The sequence below is a fragment of the Panthera leo genome, chromosome A3, assembly GCF_018350215.1.
Source record: "Panthera leo isolate Ple1 chromosome A3, P.leo_Ple1_pat1.1, whole genome shotgun sequence".
NCBI lineage: Eukaryota > Metazoa > Chordata > Mammalia > Carnivora > Felidae > Panthera > Panthera leo.
This window is the reverse complement of record NC_056681.1, coordinates 89269040-89294702: the sequence shown is the minus strand read 5'-3', so window position 1 is coordinate 89294702 and position 25663 is coordinate 89269040. Positions and strand designations below refer to the sequence as shown.

General features: G+C 45.7%; 1 protein-coding gene across 13 annotated transcripts in view; it reads left to right on the top strand.

Moving 5' to 3' along the window:
- The window catches only part of SFXN5 (sideroflexin 5), a 117022-nt gene that overhangs the window by 22879 nt on the left and 68480 nt on the right, over nt 1-25663 (top strand). For 8 of the 13 annotated variants that reach the window (XM_042932691.1, XM_042932681.1, XM_042932689.1 and 5 more), the window contains 4 exons: nt 3931-4008; nt 16979-17005; nt 17479-17533; nt 19530-19555. In XM_042932691.1, the coding sequence (XP_042788625.1) occupies nt 3931-4008; nt 16979-17005; nt 17479-17533; nt 19530-19555 (186 nt within the window). The remainder of the gene's footprint in view (nt 1-3930; nt 4009-16978; nt 17006-17478; nt 17534-19529; nt 19556-25663) is intronic. The other 5 variants (XM_042932684.1, XM_042932686.1, XM_042932683.1 and 2 more) reach the window with 2 other exon arrangements.

Below are 25663 nucleotides of genomic sequence, written 5' to 3'. Positions count from 1 at the left end.
GGGCTTGAACTCACAAACTGGAAGATCATGACCTGAGTCGAAGTCGGATGCTCAACCGACTGAGCCACCTAGGCACCCCAAGATTAATTTTGTTTTTGATAACTTATTCCCCAGCTTTCCTTTTTGTGTCCTTTCCTTCCTGGGTCCCTCGGTCCCCATTACTATAGTATGGTCTCCTGCCCTCTCTGACCACCACTCCATGCTTGCCCTCTTTCTTCCTTCTCCTCCCACTTAGGCCTTGGGGTAGGACCCTTGGAGCCAGGATTCTCCTCTGTTTAAATTCTCTGCCCTGGAGCAGACCTCCCAGGGGCCAGCGTTTCCAGAAGGACCTTCTGGAGACCACACACCCATCAAATACAAGGAGACAACCTCAAGGTGACACCTTCTGGTAGGTTAGCAAGAGGCAGGAAGCCAATGAGGGAGGTTGGGAAGCAACCTGGCCGTCCCTCCCCCTGGCCCAGGGCTCTAGAGAAGGGCCTGCAGCCTTACATCTGCCATTCGATGCCTTTGCATTCAGGGCCTGGCTGCCTGTTTGTTCATGGTTGAAAAGACTTCCTGCAAAGTTCACCATGCCTCGGACCTTCAGCTTTCCCCTTCCCTCAAGTGCCCAGGGCTCTCCCGTCAAGCCTCGTGACGCATAGGGGTGAGAGGAGGGTTTAAAGCAGGGAGATACTCCTCCCATCCCTCAAATCTCCCAGATAATGGCCTCCTCTATAGTGAAGAGCCCAGCCCCCAGAACAGGCAGGCCTCAGGGATCTTGTAAGGTCCTCTTTGGCTGTCCCGCAGCAGGGCCTGGAGCCCCAACCCCTCAGCCTCTGACCGAGGGGCCTGTCTGAGGGTTAGTAAGGCCCAGCAACAGAAAAGCATGTTCTAGCTTCCTCCAGTCCTCATTTCTCAGGCTTGTCTTCAGGAACTTGGGATTTAGTTCTCCCTCAACCCATGCCAAGATCAGGGCTCTTTGGAACTTATTCTTGTGGCAGGAGGCCTCCCTTTAATGATGGTGTCAAATGAGATGGAATGTGGCCAGGTTGTTATAGGAACTCAGGAGAATCCCTGGAGTGGGAAAATAATGAGAACACGGGGCCATTCACCATTCAGCGCTGGAAAGTAGAGCATTCATTGTCCCGTGGCAGAGGCTGTGGCGTGGGAGGAAGCTGGCTTGGGGGGTGGGGAGGGGGGAGAGGGGGGAGAGCTCGCTGCATCACTAGGAGGCTTTTGGGGTGTTGGGGGCACAGAGCAAGGGTCTGACTAAACTCTGGGTACAAAAACTAAACTTCCCACTTTCTAGCTGTGTGACCTTAGGCAAGTTGAAACAGTCAGCATGATCCCATTTTGTTGAAAAACGCTTTAAATCTAGAAGGAAAATCATCCTCACTTTTTTTTTTAAACCATCCTCATTTCTTCAGTAGTTACCTCAGTGCTATGTTTACAAGTGATTTAAAGTGATTTTTTGTGCTTATCCATTTTTTCTGACATTTTCTCTAAACAGCATGGATTAATTGGGGTCCCCTCCAATAAAAACCCTCACAAAGCTATCTCCACTTTGGAAACAGATTCTGGGAAGGGACTCTGGAATTTTGGTATTGATACCCATACATTTGAAAGGGGGAGGGGCTGTACTTTCCAGCAGTCAGGCTGCTCCTAAGAAGTTTCCCTGGCCCCTCAATGCCCTGGGTTAGACCAGTGTTGGCCACAGAAACTTCACACGTGCCTGATGGGCCGGGTGGCCTGGCTGGCTTGTCCGGGCTCCCAGTTAGTCCTGCTGGTGGCTGTTCATTTCCCATGCTATGGGACTGCCTGTCAGCTGGCTCAGCAAACACCCCACCTGCCCCACTGGGTGCTCTTCCTGATGCTACATCCTGCCTTTAGACCAAGGTGCTTCTGTGGAGGTCCCTCTGCATTCCTCTGCTCAGCCAGCCTTATTCTTTTATCAACAGGAGAACAGAGGCACCTGGGTGACTCAGGGCCTGAGCCACAGACTCTTCATTTCAGCTCAGGTCATGATCCCAGGGTCGTGAGATCTAGCCCTATGTCAGGCTCTGGGCTGAGCATGGAACCTGCTTAAGATTCTCTCTCCCTCTGCCCCCTCCCCTGCTCACACTCCCAAGCAAGCAAGCAAGCAAGCAAGCAAAATTATAAAAAGGAGAACAGAATAGCTTCACTGGGTTTCTTTGCCCACGCTAGACAACCCTGATGTCTGGGTGCCTCACCTGACCTTGACATAGGCTGCCTTCCATGAATGTTATCTGCTTCTTGTTAATTTTTTGAGGTATGGTATACATATGATAGAATGCACAAATCCTAAATTTATGGCTTAAAGCATTTTGACCTATGTTTATACCCATATAACCACCACTTAGATGAAGACATTGAACATTTCCATTACCTCAAAGGGGTTCCTCGTGCCTTTTCCAAGTCAACACCCTGCCCCCCGCCCCCCAAAAGTAACATGACCTCCACCAGATTGGTTAGATTAGCATTGCCTGTTTTTGAACTTTATACATACTCTTTGGCATCTGACTTCTTTTGCTTTTCATTATGTAAGTCAGCTTTCACAAATCACCCCAAAATGTAGTGGCTTCAAACAACAACACTCAATTCTTTTGCTCACTGATCTTCCATTTGGGCAGGGCTTGCAGGGGATGGTTCATCACTATTCCATGCAGCATCTGCTAGGGCAGATTGATGGGGCTCTGGAAAGTCCATTTCAAGATGGCTCATTTGCGTGGTGGGTGAGTTGATGCTGACTGTCATCTGATAGCTCAGCTGCAGCCTTGGGCCAGAGCCTCAGTTCCCATCCAGATGCGTCACTCCAGAAGCTGCTTGGGCTTCCTTATAGTATGATGGCTGAGTTCCAAGAGAATGACCATCTCAAGAGAACAAGGTCAAAGTGCAAGGCATTTTCATGACATAGCCTCAGAGGTCACATAGCCTCACCTCAGCCGTACTCTATTTGTGGCGGCAGTCACGAAGGCCTGCCCAGAATCAGCAAGAGGAAACATGGACTCTACCTCTCGATGGGGATGTGGGAATGTTCTAAAAGAGGGTGGGGAGTGGTAGATATTGGAGTGTTCATCTTTAGAAAATACGTTTTGCACTTTATTTCTGTGAGATTCATCCATGTTGTAACATGTATTTGTAGTTTGCTTTTTACATTGCTGAGTAATATTCCATTTACCTGTCCAGTCTACTATTGACATTTGGATTGTTTGCAGTTTGGAGCTATTTGAATAGTGCTGCTGTGAATATTCTTATATAAATATTTTGGTGGGTAAATGCTGCCTTCAATCACTGTTGCTGTCCCTTTAGCTTTTAAGATCTTACAAATGATACAATTCTATCCTCTTTTTCCCCCCTCCCTCTCTTCATCAGTTACGGTAGCCGTATGTACTTAGTATGTAAATCTCTGCTGGTGTTTTTAGAATGTTGAAAAGAAATTCTATGAGTATTATATAAATACGTTCTCTTTATAAAAACTTTCAATATTGCAATTAAGATTAAATTTCCTTCTGACACCCCTTGCCAAATCTGGATCCTTTCCTCTTACCCCACGGTAACCCCTGTCACTAGTTTGCTAAGTCTCCTTCTAGAGCTTTTTTGATGCATCTACACACATAAGTATTCTCATAGAAAAATATTGTTTTCTGTGTGTGTGTGGGCTTTGTTTGTTTGGTATAATGAATGGCATCATACGGCTCTGCAATTCACTTTCTCACTCAAAAAAATATGTTGGAGATGGAATCACATGCAGATCTACTTTGCTTTTTTAAACTGCCAAATATTGTTCCATAGTATTATTATACCCCTGTCATTTAGCCACATCCCTTTGGAAGGACATTTAAAGTGTATCCTTCTTTATTGTTTGCAAGTGAAAGAGTTGCAGGAGCCTTGGATCTATGCCCCTCAATGTCTGTTTTCTTTCCCCTGCAGAGACGTCTCAGAGAGGCTGTACAGCTGCTGGAGGACTACAAGCATGGGACCCTGCGCCCAGGGGTCACCAACGAGCAGGTAACTCTACTGGAGGTGGGAGGAGAAGGAAGGGGGCAAAGTCACAATCCTTTCTCTGCATCCGGAACCAACTCTCTTCCCTTCATTATCCACTTCCACTGTTACATAGCCATGTGGACTTCTGGTTTTTTGGAGGAGACACTCAGCTCTCTCTCATACCCTGGGTCTGGGGGGAAGCACAGAGGTGATAAGACAAGAGACGCCCAAAGGCAGTAGTTTCCTCGAGCTGATGTGTACATCTCTTCCCAATTCCACGTTCAGTGACATCACAGAAGTAACTTGAAATCAGCCATGTGGGAGCATTTACCCCATGGAAATTGGCAAATGCTACAAATCAGGACTTTCTTCCCCAAAGAACTAATTTTTAAATATTTACTAGCATACCACTACCCAAAAGTTCAGGTTGAGGATGGGAAAGATGGGGCAGGATAAAGGGGATTAGGCTAGGATGCTATAATTTCGTTTTTTATATATCATGTAGGAATTTGAACTAGAGCTAAGTAAAATGTTATTGGTTGTGTTTGGTTTGAGGAAAGGTAGAGGGATGCAGTGCAGGGCTGCTTTAATGATTATAGAGACTGATGGTTAACATTGCCAAAGTTTTTCTTTTTGTTTATAAACTTTATTTCAAAAACTTAAAAAAATTAATTTCACGCTTCTTTTCCCCCAAAGTAACATGTGTGCATAGTTCAAAAAGTTAAATAGTACTAAAATACCGGGAGGAAAAGTACTATGTTGTCCCATCCCTCTTCTGTTCCCATTCTTTTTCTCCAGAAGCAAATACTTTTAACTATTTCTTCACATAGAAATCTGTATGTCAAACCAGTATGCTTATCTATAGTCTTATTTTTCAACTAGTTCTTTGTATTATCTATTTATAGTAGATGAGGATTCAGCTCTCTTGTTATTTACTTTCATAAAAAACACACTTCTCTCCGCCATCCTCATTACTCTCCCAAAATAGTTATTATGGCTTTGGGGGTTGATGGATATTCAGTATTTACACTATTACAATTATACAAATACCATTTACTGTTTTTTGTTTTCTCTCTTTTGAACTTTGTATTTTACCTGGAGTTAATAATTGCCTTAGTTTTTCACATTGGCATAGTTTTCTTTATACCATCTCTACCTCTTACTACATTCTTTAGCAGCCTTTGATGTTTTCAGTGCCTCCTTTCAATCTGAAGACTCCTGTCCTTCGGTTCCATTTTTTTCCCCTGAAGTTTTCCTTTCTGGTGTCCACCTCTTCCAGCTCCAGGCCTTTCTATTGGTGTATACTTTAGTTTTGGTGGAACACCTCTTTCAGTAGCTTCCTAATATAAGAGTAAATGGGAAGAAAATTTTGAGTCCTTTTATGTCTGAAAATTGTAATTCTTCACTCAGCCTTAATTGACAATTTTGCTGAGGAGAAAATTATAGGTTGACAGACATTTTGAAGACATTACTCTATTGTCTTCTCACTTTCAGGACAGCTGTTGGAAATCTGATACATTTCATCTCTGATTCTTTTCAAGTAACCTGTTTTCCCTTTTTGGAAATGTTTAGGATCTTCTCTTTTAAAATTTGTTATTTTGGGTTTCTAGTGACCCTTTTCAATCTGGAGACTCCTGTCTCTCAGTTCTGGCTAATTTTCTTATGCTGTTTCCTTGATAATTTCTTCTTATTTTGGAACTCCTGTTAGCCAAATACTCTACATCTTAAATTGACACTTAAATTTTCTTATATTTTTTTCTCTTCCATTTCATCACTTTGTCCTGTGTGGCTTTGCAAGAAATTTCCTTGAGTTTATTTTCAACATATCTATTGAAATTTTAACTTCAGCTAGTATAATTTTAATTTCCAAGAGCTCTTTGACTGTTTCTTTTTAAAAATCTTCTTTTTTTTAATGTTTTTATTTATTTTGAGAGAGAGTACACATGCACACAAGCAGGGGAGGTAAGGAGAGAGAGAGAGACAGAGAGAGACAGAGAGAGAGAGAGAGAGAGAGAGAGAGAGAGAGAGAGGGAGAGAGAGAGAGAGAGAGAATCCCAAGCAGGCTTCACATTATCAGTGCAGAGCCCAATGCAGGGTTTGATTTCAAGAACCGTGAGATCATGACCTGAACCAAAATAAAGAGTTGGAGGCTTAACCAACTGAACCACCTCAGTACTCCTTAAATTCTTCTTAATAGAATTCTTGTCCTGTGTTGTGAGTACAGTAGCCATCTCACGTCTCTGCATTCTGGAAGACAAGTGGAGGAAGGAGGCTGGAGTCCCAATACTCACTTTGCAGACTTTTATTAATTTCCCTGCTTTGAGTCTCACTCCCACCCTCTACTGTGCTGGTGTTCTCAAGTCTGGGATCACTTGGATTTAGTTTCTCCAGAAGGCTGATAAACCTATAGCATCTGGGAAACATAGGTGAGGGTGGTAAGAGTCACCTTGCTGTATGGTGAAGGCCTTGGGATCTTATTGCTTTGAGGACAGACTTTAGACCAACTCCCTGTGTTTAGTCTTATGATTAGCCCTTTTTTTCCTGTGGTACCTGGTACCTTCAAGACCTGAACTTTGCTGGTGTTTTGAGAGCAATGGACTGGCTCCCTAAGCATGCCTTCCTCAGGCATTTGGGGGATGGTTTTTTCTTGTCTACTGGATAAGTTACTAAACCTCTAGTTATTTCCCATCCAAAAACATGTTGCTGTCCCTTCTCTGCTGTTGTCTCTCCTTCCATTCTTTTGGTGACCCTATGAGGCACTGCCCTTGCCTTCTAACACCTTTAGGTGTAAAGTCCGTGCTGAGGCTCTGGGCTGACCTCAGGACACACTAGTACCTGGCTGGATGTTCCTGGGGTGGGTGGCTCAGCCATCAGCTCTCCCCAACCTAATTCATGTAATATGTATTTATGGAGCACCTGCAGGCCAGTTTTGATGCTGGGGCCTAGGGGAGAGAGCAAGGAAGAAAGTAGATGAAGATTCTTGCTTCATGGACCCCCCGAATCTAGGCAATGATTATGAAAAACCACCATACTGTGGGACAGCAGAAGAAGGAGTAACTTGCCCAGACTGTCTGGAAGAGATTCCCACCAGAGATTTGAGGGATGAGAGGGGAATGGCCAAGAGGAGTACTAGGTAAGAGCCATCTGGGTGAGGAAACACATCATGAGTGAAGATAGCAAGCCCCCCACAGCGGAAGTCTGGGAGAATGTGCTTGACTGAGGCCCGCCCACTTGGAAGGAGGGCAAATAGTGAGCTGATGCAGCACCTTGGCCAGATGTCCTTGTGCAGGGCCCCAGGGAGTGGTGGGAGATGGGGCAATGCCTGGCTAGACAGGGTCTATCTTCAGGCATCCGTGCTGCTATCAGCAGGAAGCACAGGCTGTGATCAGATCATCCCTGAGCACAGTGCTTCCCTCTGGCATGGGCACTGAGGAGCCTGGGTGGCCTCACCTGACATCTCCTCTCTAGGCCAAAGTAATCCTCAGACCCTTGCAATTCCTCTTGGACCTGTCAGGGGTGAGTTCAGCCCCCCAACTCTTCACCCTGCATCTGCTCCCAACCCAAGTTCCCTCTGGCTGAGGTTGGCCTCTTGGGACTCCCTTCAGCATCCAGAGGTTGGGGAGTGAGGCCACATTTCTCCTCTTTACTCCCTTCAGTAGCGTAAAGTTGCCTGCCCTATTTGCTGGGCCTCTTTTGTTTTCTGCCCTGAAAGCCCCAGTGTGCCCCCAGAGAGCTGGGAGGAGGGGAGGTGGGGCGGGGGATCCTGGCACTAGCCATGCTTCCCAATTCTGGCTCACGTTAGTGATGCCTGCAGTGTCCATCTGATGGCTGGGTAGCACAGTGCTCTAGGTGTGAGCCTGCTGCTCAGCCCCATTAATAATCATATCTGCCCTCTACTTCCCTTTCCAGTCCTCCTGGCTCTCACAATACTTCCCTCCCTGGGCCTCATCTACAAAGCCATACCTCCTCTGGCCTCCATGGACAAGAACAGAGTGGGTGGATGATGACATATTAGCCCAGGATTTGGGAAAGCCTCAGCATTCTGCAGTTAAGGATGGTCCCCTATTCCTGGTCTAGGCTGGTCCTGCTCACAAGCCATATCTAGGCCCAGGGTGGCTCTGGATCTCAGTCTGGACAGCTGCCTCATCTGCCCCTAGGCTCTGTGCTTGCTCTGACGTCCTTTTGCAGGCGTGTGGATCAGAAGCCTGTGGCTGCCTCCTGATGCCTGCGGGCCTATCCTGATGTCACAGGCAGCGCAGGGTAACCTACTTACCAGCTTGTAAGCCTGGCCTCTTGTTATGACATCTCACCGGTGGGTACATACAAGTGGGTTGCTAGTTTGTTCACACCTGATGGCCTTTGTTTGGTCTTCTGTTGGTGGGTGGCTGATAATTCCTCCAGAGACTGTTGTTAAAAGGTTGCTATTCCATGGGGCGCCTGGGTGGCGCAGTCAGTTAAGCGTCCGACTTCAGCCAGGTCACGATCTCACGGTCCGTGAGTTCGAGCCCCGCGTCAGGCTCTGGGCTGATGGCTCAGAGCCTGGAGCCTGTTTCCGATTCTGTGTCTCCCTCTCTCTCTGTCCCTCCCCTGTTCATGCTCTGTCTCTCTCTGTCCCAAAAGTAAATAAACGTTGAAAAAAAAAAAAAAAAAAAAAAAAAAAAAAAAAAAAAAAAAAGGTTGCTATTCCAGTGAAAAATTAGTCTTTAGGATAAAATAAAAATAAGTATGTATAAATTACCCTTTGGGCTTGACAAGTAGAAACTTGATGTGCTAGGAGCCCTATTAAGGACGGTAGTTATCAGTTAAACAACAAAGCCATAGGGGGGCCGCGGTGGCTCAGTCAGTTAGGCATCTGACTTTGGCTCAGGTCATGATCTCATGGTTTGTGAGTTCGAGCCCTGCGATGGGCTGTGTGCTGACAGCTCAGAGCCTGGAGTCTGCTTTGGATTCTGTGTCTCCCCCTCTCTCTCTGCCCCTCCCTCACTTGCTCCTATCTCTCTCTCTTTCTCTAAAATGAATAAACATTAAAAAAATTATTTAAAAAAAAAGCCATAGATGAGAGCAAAGCTATAAGCATAGGCAGCTGGACTAGGTTTCTGGATGTTGACTCTGTTGTGGTGCTTTATACACTGGGGTGTCGCTGCAGTGGTTTGCTGTGGATGGAGATGGGTGAGGTTAAATATGAAAGATGCCCTCTTGGTAATGAGCCGCCACTCACTTTGGCTTACCAAGTGCCAGGCATTGTGCTAAGTATTAGCACTTTACACACATTTCAGTTAATGTTCACAGGAACCCTATTTGGTAGGTACTTGTATTAATCCCATTTTACAGGTAAGAAAGCCCAAAGGGTAATTTATACATACTTATTTTTATTTTATCCTAAAGACTAATTTTTCACTGGAATAGCAACCTTTTAACAACAGTCTCTGGAGGAATTATCAGCCATCCACCAACAGAAGACCAAACAAAGGCCATCAGGTGTGAACAAACTAGCAATCCACTTGTATGTACAGGTCTCAGAGAGGTTACATTACTTACCTAAGGCCACATAGCCATATGTGGTGGAACAGGGATCTGACACTGGGCCTGCTAGATCCAGTGCCCATCTTTCACCCACTTCCTGAAGGTGGATTTGGCAGGGAAGGGGATACTCTGTGGAGTGGACTGATGTGTGCAAACATGGCAGGCAGAAGAGCTTGGCATTTGTGAAGGTCTGCAGCCCAGTTATACCTGTGTGGTTCGCACACACAGTGCAGGCCCTGGGCATCTGCTGAGCATCCTGTTTGGAGCAGTTGCTCTGGGAGGTGGACCCGAGGGGGAGATGAGCGCACCCTAGTTCCTGCCCTTATGCAGCCGGCTCCCAGCACAGGTGAGGTGACCACACAGAAGCAGGCGCTAGAGGCCAGGCTGGAGGCAAGACTGTGGCTGAGGCAGGTAGGAGCTCAGCAAGGAGAGAGTCCTGAGAATGCAGGGAGTGAGGAAAGGCCTCACGGAGGGGACACAGTGGTTAGTGTAGAGTGTAGACAGAGACCCACCGTGTTCACAGACAAGAGGGAGAAGTGAAGTGGAGATTGAGAGAGAGAGAGAGAGAGAGAGAGAGATGGGGAGGGAGTGTGGAGGAGAGAAAGGAGTGGGGAGAGAAGATGAGACCAGAGAGAGGAAGCTGGAGAGGCAGTTGGGAAGTTACTTATTGCAAAAGGTTTTGCAACCCAGGTAGAGATGTGAGATGCATTGTATGGGGCAAGGGGAAGCTACTGGAAGCTCTTGAGCAAGGGAGTAGCCTGAATGTGCACTGTGGTAGCATCAGTCCGAGTGCCAGGGGGAGGGTAAGCGCCCTTAGGGAAACCAGCCTGGAAGCTACTGGAGTGGGCAGGCGTAAGGGAGCAGGCGTAAGGGCTCTGGGAGCCCCTGTGGGCTGCTCTTGCCCATCATTCCACATCCCCCAGGGCCTGGGGACCAGCTCACCTTGTTAATTGCCTACTCTGCACCCAGCGTAACCTACTGGTTGCCCAGAGGCCCCACGAAAGGGTGGATTCTGCCTGCAACCTGCCAAGGAGAAAGGGCAGCTGGTGTAAGAGATCCTGCAAGTCTCCTCCTCTGGCAGTGTGGAAATGGGGTCAGCTGTGTTTGGGCTTTGCTGAAAATAGCGGAGAAAATATGAGAGAGTTAAAAATACTTGCACCCAAAATCTTCTCTGGGTGTCAGCAGGTTTGCCAGAAGGTGGCTGAAGGGAAGGCTTGGCTGATACCTCCCCTTCCTTACCCTAGTCTTCAGGACCCCTAGCCTCTGACTCCTGTTCAGGAGCCCACCCCTCTAGGCTGGCCACGGTTTGTCCCTTACCGTTAGCACAGGACAGGCAAGTGGCCAATCCTAGCTGAAGCATTTGCAGGATGTGCTAGGTGTGGTGCTGGGCGCTGTAGGTGCATCTCTGGGCTGGGTCGCTGCGGTGGGGTCCTGGGTGGTCCCCCTATTCTACCTGGGCCCCTCTGTCACAGCATGCAGAGTAATCTGTGAGCACCTACATTATTTCACTTGTTCCTTGGTTCCAGAGTTTCTCAGCCTCAGTGCTATTGGCATCTGGGGCCACGTAATTCTTTGTTGTAGGGGCTGTTCTGTGCACCGTAGGATTTTTAGCAGTATCCCTGGCTTCTACCAACTAGATGCCAGTAGCCCCCCTCCCAAGTCATGACAACCAAACATTGCCAAATGTACCCCAGATGCAAAATCACACCCCCCCCCCCCTCGCCCCACGGTGAGAACCACTTCTCTACAAATTGTGTTGTGTCCCTGCTTTCCACTCAGAGTAAAACCAATAGTATTTAGCACAGCCTGCAAAGCCCCCTTCCTTCTGTGATCTTGTCTCCCAGTAGTCTCCCCTTATTCAGTCCACTCCAGTCATGCTGGCCTCCTTTGCTGTCCCTCACACGTGCTGGGCAGGCCCACTTCTGCCTCAGGGCCTTAGCTCTGGCTGTTCTGGCTGCCAGAACAATCTCCCACTAGATATCTGCATGACTTACTCCCTCCTTCAAGTATTTCCTCCCATGTCACCTGAATGTAAATGACCCCAGGGCACCTAGGTGGCTCAGTGTGTTGAGCATCTGACTCTGGATCTCAGCTCAGGTCTTGATCTCCGGATCATGAGTTCAAGCTTCACACTGGGCTCCACGCTGGGCATGGAACCCACTTAAAAAAAAAAAGAAAGAAAGAAAATGACCCTGCCCACCTTGTACTGCTGTGCCCTCCATCCCCACTGCATATAAGCTTCATGAAAGCAGAGATTTTCAGTATTTTTTTCATTGATGTGTTCTTAATGCCAGAGCTGTCTGTGGCTGGCACATAGTAGGTGCTCAGTAAATATTTGTTGAATAAATGAATTTACTTTAATTTTCACAATAACCTTGAAAGTAAGTATTCATATCCCCATATTGCAAAAGAGGACGTGGAAGTGCAAAAAGATTAAGTAAATTGCCTCAAATCACATGGCCAGCAAGCGGGAGATCTGGAGTAAGCCAGGGTTTGATTCCAAGGTGTGTCCTCTTCAAGAAGCTGCACGTATACAGAAGAAGTTACTGCCGCTAAACTACCAGGGGGATGTTTTTCTCCTTTTATGAATCTGTAGGATTGAGGGGGGTACCTTTACCCCACATAGACTTGCATATGTACATATTACCTGGGAGTAACCATGGCAACAAAATTAATGGTAAGGAATAATGGGATTGGCCCAAGTGATAAATTAGGAAGTTTTTTTTGTTTGTTTTATGGAGGCATCCTTTGCTTTACAGAAGGATCCCCTTCGGGCTCTGTTTAATTACCTTCTGGAGGTTGTTTTAAATAGGCTCTGTCTTTGCTGCCTTTAGAGGTTTGGAGAAGCAGCTTGGAAGGAGGCAGAGGGGAAGGGGAGTGAGCCAGACTGGGGGCGGTTGCTCCCTTCATCTGGGTTTTGGGTGCTGGGGTATGCCCTGCTCCACACCCAAAAGGCAAGGCTTTTCCTTCTGAAGCCCACCCTCTGCCCCTTCCCTTGGCCTCTACACAGGGTTCTAATAGGTTCGTATGGCAGCTCGGCTGAGACACTGGCCATTTCTGAAATCAGCAAACTTCTGCATTGTTCCAGCAACCTCTTGCCCAGACTGCTTCCCCCACCCCCGCTCTGTCCTCATTGCCCAAGCTGAGAAATCAAGCAAGGTCCAAAGTCTCACGTCCACATGAGTTCCAAGGGTGCGACTGGGGCCGCACCCTTTTATGTTCCGCCAGAGGCATGGAGTGAGATGGGCTGAGCCCAGAGAAGACAAGTCATGTTAAGGATTTTATAGGTTAAAGGTTGAGGAATTCGCAGGTTAAAGTGTAGCTACTTCACAGGCTGATGACAAGATGCCAGAGGCTCCCCATTTAAAATAAACATTAAAAATTTTTTTTTCACATTTATTTTTTTTGAGAGACAGAGCAAGACAGAGTATGAACAGGGAAGGGGCAGAGAGAGAGGGGGGACACAGAATCTGAAGCAGGTTCCAGGCTCTGAGCTGTCGGCACAGAGCCCGATGCGGGGCTCAAACTCACGGACCGTGAGATCATGACCTGAGCTGAAGTCGGACACTTAACCGACTAAGCTATCCAGGTGCCCCTAAAGTAAACATTTTTAAAAAAGGATCTACTGGGTACAGAGTTTCAGTTGGGGAGGATGAAAAGGTTCTGGAGGTGGATGGTGGTGATGTCCGCATAACAATGTGAGTGTGCTTAATGCTACTGACCTGCCACTTAAAAGTGGTTAAAATGGTAAATTTTTAGGTTATGTATATTTTTCCACAATAAAAAAAGATGGAAAATAGCCTAAAAGTCCACTTATAGGGTACGGTTTACAATATATTCATCCAAGGTTTCTGTTAGGAAGAGTGGTGGTGATATGGAAAGATCTCCGAAATATATAGATGCCTAAAGGGAGAGAACAGTGAACGTCAGTGTGCTAACATTTAGAAACAGGTGCATGTGGTGGTTAAGACTGGAGACTTTGGAGCCAGACTGGTTGGGTTCAAATCCCAGTGCTGCTGTAAGACTTTGGGCAAGTCCCATAACCTGTCTGTGCCTCCGTTTGCACATCTATAAAGTGGGGAATGTACTAGTCCCTACCCCAAGGGGCTATTGAGGAGATTACATTAGTTAATATGTACAAAGCCCTCAGAAGGGTGTCAGACTCCTAGCACTTGTTCACTAAATGTGAATGAATGAGTGAGGATGAATGGAGGGACAAATCTGAGTCAGAGGTCGTGAGCTCTGCCTCTGAGACTTTGGAGGTGGTCTGAGCTTTGACTTCCTCACCTGGGCTGTGAGCAGGTTTCTGAGTGTGAGAATCAAATAATTAAAGGGAAGGAAGGTGCTCAGCCCAACGGGGAAGCATGGAATTATGTGTGAGGCTTTGTTATCGCCTCTTATCTGTGGCACTGGCCTGCGTGGTGTGGTAGTGTCATTGCAGGGTGGGGAATATGTCTGTGTGTGCTGGGTCCCTGGCCTTGCCGCTGTCGCCCCCGCTCCTGGGTGGGGCAGAGGAGGCAGTCCTTGCACCTGAGGGACATGGCCGTGGCCGTGGGTTACAAGCACTGGGCTGCGCAGCTGGACTTCTGCGGGAGGAGAGCAACAGGTGCTGGCGAGGGGCATCAGCCACCGGGCTGCAAGGAGGAGGTTCGGGGACCCCAGGATGATGTCAGCTGACTCTCCTCCTCTTCTCGTGCCTCAGGCACGGCAGTCACCCTGGCCACGCCAGGCACCGATCTGCTCCAGAGGCTCCTGGAGAGCAGGAGAACATGAGTCGAGAGGCCGGGTAGGCCCGGGGGCCCATCTCCATCCTGCCACCAACCCGGAGGACCCTGGCTGAGTCACTTATTCTCTCTGAGACGAGTTGCTTTGTCTGAAAATAATCTACCTACCTCACAGGCATGTTGTAGGAATAAAGACAATCGAGATGAAGTTACTTTGAAAAATAATTAAGTCCCTTAAAAATAGATTGCTCATTTGAATGACTTCTCCTCTACTTTAGGCATTCATTGAGCACGTTCCAGGGGCTGAGTATTTTAGATATGGACACCTCATTGAGACCTCTGTTTAGTCAGGGTGAGCCAAGCACTGGAACAAACAACCCCAGATTTCAGGGACTTACGCACAAAGGTCTATTTCTCTCTCATGTCAGAGTCCAGTGCTGCTGGGGAACAGGGCACATGCCATTGTCCAGGGCCTGGCCTCCTCTGCCTCGTGGCTTTGCTGCCACCAGCCTCCACTGGATCCTCTGCGGGAGGTTGCGGGGCCAGGCCTGGTGGAGGCGTGGTGAATGTCACTTCCACCCATAGTTCATTAGCCAGCACCCCATCACATGAGCCCACCTGCCCGTGAGGGAAGCTGGAAACACAGGCTTCGCTGTGTGCCCAAAGGGAAATGCAAACTGCTGGGAGCATCCAGCATGGTTCTGCCCTACTCTTACAACAACCCATTTCACTGATGGAGAAACTGAGGCGCATAGGCAGAGTAATCACACAACCAGCAAGTGATTTGAACACAGTTCTAATACCTGTTCTTTGTACTGTCGTTTGATGTCTTAGACCAGTGTTTTCCACCCCAGCTCTTCATCAGAATCGTGGGGAATTTTTTCTTTTCTTTTCTTTTTATAAGAGTTATATAAAGAGATCTTGCACTTTTTTTTTTTCAAATAAAATTTTGGAGCGCCTGGGTGGCTCAGTCAGTTAGGCATCCAACTTCGGCTTGGGTCATAATCTCCTGGTTCATGGGTTTGAGCCCCACGTAGGGTTCTGTGCTAGCGGTGAGGAGCCTGCTTCAGATCCTTTGTCTCCCTCTCTCAAGCTCATGCTCTCTAAGAAATAAACATTTAGAATAGAATAGAATAGATTAGAGTAGAATTTTAATTTAGAATAGCTTTAGGTTTGCTGTGTGCCCAGCACTGTGGGAGATACTGGAGGACAGCAGCAGGCATGCCCCTGCCTCTAAGAAGCTGGACCTAGAAATGGAAGATTCTGATCCTGGGTGAGGAGTATGGGGTGTCAGGAATCTGAGCACAGGGCCTGGGGTTGCACCAGAGCTGGTGCTGGGACTGGAGGCGCACTGTATGAAGGCACTTTCTGAGCAATAGAGGATCTGCCTTTTATCACTTTTTTTTACCTCTTTGCTGTTATGCACTGACTCACCTTCTTTGGCCAACAGTGATTTTGCATTTAGTTTTTCTCTCTTCAGTCCCCTTTTCCCCTAATTATTAAAAAAAAAAATCTACCATTTCTAATCTTTGAGGGTCTGGAATAGCAGACAATCAAATATGTTTGAAATGTATCTAAAATAAGGATAATTAGGCTGTCGATTAAGGCTTGAGGGACTCTGCTGTGAGTAAAATGCATAAACTTTAATATATCAATCTTATGCTTCTGTTTCTGCTACCCAGTAGCCTTCTGCAGCTTAATTTATATTCCAGATGACAATGCTGCTATATAAATGAAGCGTAACTGAAGCGTTCTCTTGTAAAACTCAAATCAACTGTTGGCCACCTCCTCCCTCTCACCCCATACCTTCTTGCTCCTTTAAAAATGCCCCGCCTTTGGTTTGCCCATAAATTTTGACTCTGTTTGCTTGATTTCTTTTTGAAAGGTTTATCTTATCACATTTTAACATCTCTCAAATGGGATGAGTCTGTTAATTGATGGAGGTCTTGGCATTATGTTATACTTTTATTTCTTAGTAGGACATGCTAGTGTATCTTAGGATCAGTGATGTCTTAGATTCAATGAAATACAGCATTTGTGTCATTTGAAGGAACTGGCAATTGTTCTGTCCCTCCAGCCTGTCTCCTGTGCTGTGCTGGAGAGACCTCACTGCCCATTTGAAAGCAACTTCTCTTTATAACCTTGTTATAATAACAGCAACAATAGGAAAATAATGCCCACAGCAGTCGGCAGCAATAAAGCCCTTCCTGTGTGTCCAGCGCTGCGTCAGTCACTTTTCCTATTCCTCTTTAACAATGTTGGAGGCAGAGCTATTATCCGCATTCTACAGATGAGGAAATGGAGGTTCAGCGGAAGAAGTGGCAAAGCCAGGCATCCAGGCAGTCTGTCCAGCCTTGAAAAATCTGTGTTATGCTGCCTCTAGTGATTCTGGGAGACAATTAAAGTAACTTCATTGAAATCGGGACTTCATACCTGGCCATACCTTAGAATCAACTAGAGAATTGCTGGAAGAATTTTTCAAGTAATTTTACAACGCAGCCAGAGCAGAGGACCCTTGGTTGAAATGATCTGCATGAGAGACCCGAGCTCTGCTGTTCTGGGCTCCCTGATGCCACAGCCCCAGGGATGCTGCCAGTCCTGGGGGCACAGGACAGCCTGAGGTTCTCAGGCCCTCCGAACTGGATCTCTTGGTTAAAATATGGGGCTTTGAGACTTTAAATTGATATGTGCTTTGAATTTTTGTCCTTTATTTTCTTTTCCTTTTTCTCTCCCTTCCTTCCTTGCAGCTCTGGAGTGCACAGAAAATCAAGCAGGTAATTCAATTTTGGATTCATTTCCTTCCCTCCTCTCTGCTCTCCTGGACCTTGCCCTGCGCTGTCCTGGGGAATCATGGCTGTGCTGCTCAGCCTTGCCCCTCCCATTTGCCACGTGCTGCCCTGCTGTCCCTTCTTCCCCAACACCCAGGGCCTGAGTTTCTGAATGCCAGAGCTCAGGCCCCTTGCCTTCCCCTGGGCCCCTGAGCTCCTTCCCTGTGGGCTCCTTTACAAAATCCTTCTTACATGCCCACTAAATACTAGGCACAGGGGACAGAGGACCCAGTCCCACTCACCTGCATTCAGCTTTGAGCATTAATCAGGAAAAGTCCTGTTTGCTGCCCGTGTTTTGTTTCTCTTGCCTTGAATGGTGAGAAAGGACTGGCCTTCCAGTCCTCTGGGGGGAGCTCTCCTTTCCCTCCCTCCTCCTCCTCCCCACAGTCACCCTGTGCTCTGTTCCCTGCTCTTGCCAGGCTATTCTACACCCAGATACCAATGAGAAGATCTTCATGCCCTTTAGAATGTCAGGTAAGCCCCTGGGACCCTCCCAAATTTGCCCGGCCTCGGGCGCTTACCACGGTCACAGCTGCAGAAGCATCCAGATGCACCAACCTGAGGAGGGGCAGAACCCGTTACACACGCGGCCGGTTTGCACCTCCGTATTCACCTTGGCTTGACCATACACGTCTCTGGCCAGGCCTTAGAATCACCTGTGGGGCTTTAAAAAAAAATGTGCCTGTCTGCCTTTTCTTCCTGAGCAGTTGGGGTGCAGTGGAGGCCTCCACAGGTGAATCTGGGGCTCCTTTTCCTGTTATACACCACCCACCTACGGCGGCAGCCTCAGGGATGATACCTGCTTCCGGCAAGCCCTATCTTCTCTCTCACCTACCTGTGCCTACTGTGCTCTTTCCTTGCAAACCACGCTCCCTTAAAGGCACTTAATCCCCAGGCTAACTCCCTGGTGTCCGATCCTGCTATTAACCTGTACTCCAGAATGCATGAACTGCATTAGCACTACTGTGCACACAGGGAGGGTGGATTCCCATTCTGTGGAGACCAGTGGTAGAGGGGCTGGGGTGGGAAAGTGGACATAAGATCCCTGCCCCCAGGAAGTCCCTGCCCCCAGGAAGTCCCTGCCCCCAGGAAGTCCCTGCCCAGTGGTCACTAGAGGGAAGCTCTGTGTGCATGAGCTTAGTAGCCCAGAAAACACTTGCACACATGGGGCCTGGCCTAACGTGTTTGTCCTACCTATAGTTCCGAGAGGCCACAGGCCCTGTCCAGAGTCACACAGCAGAGGTCAGACTCCCACCAGAGTGTTGATGCCTACTGCGTGGCATTTCTCAGTGCACTGGGGCACTCTTGCAGGGTGGGTGGGAGGGCTGTTGGCTGCTGCCTTGAGAAGTCCTCAGGTGGCTGGAGAAAGAGTCTCTACCAAGAGGTGTTCTCAGCTGAGGCAGTCAGGATCCCCACCCCCAGACAGCCTGACCTCATGTGAGTGAGAGAACAAACAACCACGTGACTTCACCATGCTGAGGCATTGCGTGCCCACGGACCCTCCTTGCTTGGCTGTGAGGAACTCCCAGGTAGCAAAGGCCTCTGGCCGAGCATCTTGCAGCTATGGCTGTAGGTGCACCGGGCCACAGCACGCTCTCACCGGGGGCCTGGATCCTCTTGTAATTCTCCAGTCAAACCTGGGGCCCATCTCCAGAGGAATGCGGGCAGTAGAGTGACGGTTCATGTGCATGCGCAATTCTGCACAGTCAGGATGCGAACCTTTGCTTTAGATAACCCAGATAAGTGTGGTTCTCTGCTGTCCAGCCCGCCAGCTGACTGCCTGCCATAAGCTAGAGGCCAGGGACACAGGGCCGCCCACTGACAGTGGGAGGTGGAGGGCAGCAGACGGGGCCTCCGATAGTCCAGGGAAGCGAGCGGTGAGGAGACAGTGCCTGGGGCCTGCTCTACTGAGGATGTTTAGGCAGGGTAGGAGAGATTTTAAAGAGTACCCCTGGCAGTTAGAGGTGCACATCTCAAGTGTGTGGAGAGTTCCCCTTTCAGAACTGAAGTAAGGCTGTGTGCTAGAAAGGTAAGCTGAGAGAAGAAGGAGGGCATTCTGGGGCCTTTGAAGGCAGCGTGCTGTGTGTAGTGGGCGTGGGCAGGGGACACGGTGCCTCCTGGAGGAAATCATGGAAGGAACACCAACTGTAGCCGCAAGTGCATGGTGTTCCCAGCGGTGGGCAGCCCTGCCCTCAGCAGAGGGCTTCAGAGTTTTGGAGGGAGAAGTATCTGGCCAAAGGGGGACAGAGAGAGGGTGGCTGGGGGACATGGGGGAGCCCTCCATCCTGGGGAGGGCTGAGCCGGGAAAAGCTCTGGGGGCTAGAGGTGCATCCTGCCTCGCTGACCTGACCTCCCTCATCAGGACCATTGACAAGACCAAGTCTAGAGGTCTCTTCTGGTGCCTCTGTTGAGGGGTGGAGTGGGGTGGGGGTGGGACTGTAAGACCTGACCCTTTCCTCTCCCCTCTCAGGTTACATTCCTTTTGGGACGCCAATTGTAAGTACTGCCTTCAAAGGGTTTTCTTTTCTAAAAAAGTGTTAATGTATAACTCTATATCGTAATAGAGTTATGTGATAGAGTAATATCATAAATATTTGAGATGTTGATTTAAGATTAATTCCTGGAGGGGAATTAGCAGGTAAAGTAGCATGCATGTCTTTTTAAATCTCTTGGTGTGTATTGTCGAACTTCTTTCCGCAAAAGTGTGCCAATGTGCACCTAAGACAGAGCCTCCAAGTACCTTTGTCCCTGCACGTTCCCATCCTGAGTATTGCCACTAGGACGTGCTCCTTACAAAAGACTTTTCCCAAAAAGCTTAGGAAGTCAGAAAATAAGCATGCCTGCTGAAACTTAAAGTTTAAAATTAACTCAGAGGGGTGCTTGGGTGGCTCAGTAGGTTAAGTATCTGACTTTGGCTCAAGTCATGATCTCACGGTTCGTGGGTTCGAGCCTCACATTGGGCTCTGTGCCGACACTCAGAACCTGGGGCCTGCTTTGGATCCTGTGTCTCGCTCTCTCTCGGCCCCTGCCCTGCTCACGCTCTGTCTCTCAAAGATAAATAAATGTTAAAAAAAATTAAAATTAACTCATAAAGGATTCAGTATTCTTTTTGTTTAGTTTTGGAATCAAGGTTAAGTTTGCTCGTTAAAAAAAAAATATATATATATATATATGTGTGTATATATATATATATATATGTATATATATATACATATAAAACACATGTATAGAAGGGTGCATTCATCATAAATGTACAGTGTGGTACGTTTTCACAAAGCAAGTACATCCAAGTAACCTGCACTAGATTCAGAGCCTAGCAGCATCTCAGGAACCTCTCGTGTACCCCTCAGTCACTACCTCCACAGGGAATCACTTTTCTGACTTCCTTTACTATATTCCAATTTTGCCTATTACTGAATTTTATATAAAGGATATCACCAGGATGTACTTTTTTTGGTCTGTCTTCTTTCCCTCAAAATTATCTGTGGGACTCATCCATACTGTACGGACATCCATATTGACTCACCCGTATTGGTGTATGTAGTATTTATTTGTTCTTTTTTCATTGCTTTCTGTGTCATATCGCCTTGTTAGAACTATATCAAAATTTACTTATCCATCCTCCTTATTTTCTGACTTCCTAAGCTTTTTGGGAAAACTCCCCTGTAAGTAGCATGTCCTGGTGACAATACTGGGGTTTGGAGTGAACAACAAACAGTGCTGCTTTGTACAAGTCTTTTAGAGGGTATTTTCCCTCACTTCTCCTGGATTATACCTACAGTGTTAAAGAGATAGCAATGAAATGCAGTGTGTAATCCTAGAGCTGGGATCGGGACCAGGGCAGGGGTATGTGTGAGATGGTATTGTGGTCTCTTGGAAAGTGAACATACATTACATATGATGTGAGTCAGTAACGTACTTGTTGGCGTTTCCTCCAAGAGAAATGAAGACATATGTCCTCACAAATTTCTGTACACAAATGTTTATAGTGGCTTTCTTCGTATTAGCCTAAAACTGAAAAAAGGTAAGAATGACCAACAGATAGTATATCTATCAGTGAAAACCTGACTGGGAACAGAGTCATTGCTTAGTCTGGAAGTTTCCTATATATCTCATAGGTCTCATTCCTTCTCTGTGTATTTGCAGACCCCCCCTTCTGTAAAAAAGCGTTTTCCCATCTGCCTTTCCCTTTTAATGTTTTTTAAATTATCAGTAAGTATGGTGGGTGTATTTTTTGTATTTGGTTGATAACAATTTACTTCTGTCATTATTCGTTTTCATATGCAGATTGTCCCAAATGTGACCAATAGGAAACCTTTAAAGCAGTTTCTCTGTCCATTTGACAAGTCCTCTTTATCCTCTGATACTTTAGTACTTTTTGGCACAATGTATAGATATTCCAGACTCATCTTGTGGTCTCTGCCCCAGTCCTGGAATCATGCATTTCTACAAACAGCTCTGATTCTCTTCAGAGAAGAATGGTATTTAGAAACCAAGATCTGAATGCTTAGGTGTGCTCACTGTTGCCGGAGCCTCATTGTTTCTAGGCCGTCTTAGCATGCATAGCTAGGAAATACCACTTCTTAAAAATGATGAGTTTATGCCAATACCTTTAATCCCAATCCAACATCTCAGAGGTCTTCCTTCCTCCCATTTCATATTTATATCCCCCTCCTCCCTGAATGAGAAGCCAACAAACATGCGTACTCGCTTACCAAATCTTGCACACAAATGAAAGAATTTCAGAATTGCTATATCAGTACTATTCCCCAAAAGTGTATTAAGTGAAGTTCAAGATTTCTTTGAAGTTCTTTTTGTCCTTGGAGTCTATCCTCCTGAGGGTGTACAGTCACAGAATTGTGGTCAAAAGTTATTTGAAGTAATGTTTTTCTTCTGTGTGGTTATTTGTTTGATATACAGTTAGGTTTATTTGTTATTGTTGGCATTCAGTTTTAGTTGCTTTTCTGTTCTTATTGATTTTTGTTAATATCTAAAATATCAACATAAGTCAAAGCTATATAAAAAGGCATGATAAACGTTCCACTTCCTGGGGCATCTGGGTGGCTCAGTTGGTTGAGCATCTATTGATTTGGGCTTAGGTGATGATCACAGGGGCGTGGGATTGAGCCCTGCATTGGGCTCTGCACTGAGCACGGAGCCTGCTTGGGATCCTCTTTCTCTCTCCCTCTGCCCCTCTCTCCTGTGTGTGCTCTCTCTCTCTCTAAAATAAAATTTTTAAAAAGTTCCACTTCCCTTTTCACCTATCCTGTGTAGGTAAACAATTTTATCCGTCCTATTTCTTTTTCTAAAAATAAGCAGATACAAATATAGGTCCCATTTTTTCTTATACAAAAGGTAGCATTCTATATATACTCTTTTGCACATTGTTTTTTCCACTTAATCACATATTCTAGAAATCACGGCCCATCAGTTTATACAGGTCTTCCTTGTTCTGTTTTTTTTTCTTTTTAACATTTGTTTATTTTTGAGAGAGTGCAAGGAGGGGAGGGGCAGAGAGAGGGGGACAGAGGATCCAAAGGGGGCTCTGCTGACAGCAGCAACAGCAGTGATGTGGGGCTTGAACTCACAAACTGCACGATCATGACCTGAGCTGAAGTCGGACGCTCAACCAACTGAGCCACCCAGGTGCCCCATCATTCTTTTTTTTAAATGGCTATCTAACTGTCTACTTTGTGGAAGTGGCATAATTTATTCAGCTAATTTCCTTCATATGGACATTGAGACTACGTCCACTATATTGCTATGATGAATTATGCCAGAATGGGTAATCTTGTGCATATTGTTTTGATATAGTTAGAGATATATCTTGAGGGTAAATTTCTAACTTCTGTGTAAGGACTAATTCAATAGACATTTCTGGAAACACTAAACAAGAAAAAAGAAGATGCAAATAAATAATATTAGGAATAAAAAGTACAGTAACTGTATATACAATGGAACTTTAAAAGATCAGAATGCATTAAACGATATGGGGTAATAAATCTGAAGACCTGGAAGAAAAGGGCACATTTCTAGGAAAGCACAGCTTCCCAAAGACCACCAAGCAAGAGGAAATATGGAATATGACTAGACTATGAATAACAAGAAATTAAATCAGTTGTTTAAAATATATGCACCAGGGGTGCCTGGGTGGCTCAGTCGGTTAAGCGTCCAACTTCGGCTCAGGTCATGATCTCGCGGTCCGTGGGTTCGAGCCCCGCATTGGGCTCTGTGCTGACAGCTCAGAGCCTAGAGCCTGTTTCAGATTCTGTGTCTCCCTCTTTCTCTGACCCTCCCCTGTTCATACTCTCTCTCTGTCTCAAAAATAAATAAATGTTAAAAAAAATTAAAAAAAAAATATATGCACCAAAGAACGAACAAAACATAACCACTAGACTCCCATGATCTTCCAGATGACTACTCTTTATTTTTATTTTTATTTTTTTAATGTTTATTTATTTTTGAGAGAGAGAGACAGAGCACAAACAGGGGAGGGGCAGAGAGAGAGGGAGACAGAGAATCTGAAGCAGGCTTCAGGCTCTGAGCTGTCAGCACAGAGCCCGACGCAGGACTTGAACTCACAAACTGTGAGATCATGACCTGAGCCAAAGTTGGACCCTTAACCGGCTGAGCCACCCAAGTGCCCCTCTGGATGACTACTCTTAAAACAATAGCCAAACTCAATTTTCATTATACTCAAGAAAGAGGATAAAAAGAAGAAATGTTCCCAGTTCATTCATGAGGCACTTTGAGACCAATACCAAAGAACTGAATGGAAGAAAGAAAAATTGTATGCTAATATCACTTATGAAATTACAAATAGAAGTCCAAATGAAATAACAAATTGAATCCAGCAGTGCATTAAGACATGTCATAACCGATTTTTACTAAGAATGATAACATTAGGAATATATTAATAGAGTTCATCACATTAACAAATTAAAGGAGAAATGTGATAATCTCAGTACATTTAGAAAAATGATTTGGTAAAATGAAACATAACTCCATTTATGACTTTTTTTTTTAAAGAGCAGATTAGATTCAGAAGGGAACGTTGTTAATTTATAGAGGGTCTATCCAAAAAAAAAAAAAAAAAAAATCCCAACCCCAAAGCAAGCAACATTCTTAAAGACGAAACAGATGAAGGTAAATTCTTAATGTCTGGGACAGGGTAAGAGTATCTGATATCCAACATTTTCCTGGAAGACTAGCAAATACAGTAACACATGACAAAATAAATCAGTAGTAATAGGATTGGAAAGGAAGAAACAAGAACATTCATGAGCATAGGCAAACTATTAGAACTAGTATTTTTGAAGATGTCTGGATGTAAGATCAGTATATAAAACATTATTATAGGCCTTTGGACCTATAAAAAACGTCTAGAATATAATGTTTAAAAAAAGGTAGTATTTACAATAGCACTTAAAACTATAAGGTACCATAGCAACATTTTTTTTTTTTTTTTGGATAGGAAACAGTAAAACTGCTTTTATTTGAAAACAACATGATTGTGTACATAGAAAATCCTAAGGAATTTTCCAAAAAGTGGCTAGAATTAATAAATAAACTTAACAAGGTAGCAGGCTACAAGGTCAATATACAAAAATCAATTATATTTCTATATACCAGCAGCAAAAAGCCTTATACATCATTTACAATGACATAAAAGATATAAAATCTTCAAGAATAAATGCTTCAGAGGTTATACAAGATTTCTCCGCTGAAAATTACATGTGTTGCTGAGAGAAATGAAGGAAGACCTCAGTAAAGTCAGATATATACCTTGTTTGTGGATTGAGAGTCAATAGTGTTAAAATGTTAATTTTCTCCAAATTGAGCCATAGATTCAACACAATCCCATCAAAATCTCAAGATCTTTGCTGTAGAAATTTACTAGTTAGCCTAAAATTTATGTGAGAATTACAAAAGACCTAGAATAAGCAAAACAATTTTTTATTTTTTTAATTTTTTAAAAATATAATTTATTGTCAAACTGGCTAACATACAGTGTGTAAAGTGTGCTCTTGGTTTTTGGGGTTGATTCCCATGGTTTATCGCTTATATACAATACCCAGTGCTCATCCCAACAAGTGCCCTCCTCTATGCCCATTACCCATTTTCCCCTCCCCCACCCCCTATCAACCCTCAGTTTGTTCTCTGTATTTAAGAGCCTCTTATGGTTTGCCTCTCTCCCTCTCTGTTTGTAACTATTTTTTCCCCTTCCCTTTCTCCATGGTCTTCTGCTAAGTTTCTCAAGATCCACATATGAGTGAAAACATATGATATCAGTCTTTCTCTGACTAACTTATTTCACTTAGCATAATACCTTCCAGTTCCAGCTACATTGCTGCAAATGGCATGATTTCATTCTTTCTCACTGCCAAGTAGTATTCCATTGTATATATAAACCACATCTTCTTTAATTTTTAAAAAATGTTTATTTATATTTGAGAGAGAGAGAGAGAGAGACAGAGTGTGAGCAGGGCAGGGGCAGAGAGAGAGGGAGACACAGAATCCAAAGCGGGCTCCAGGCTCTGAGCTGTCAGCACAGAGCCTGATGCAGAGTTCGAACCCATGAGCTGTGAGATCATAACCTGAGCC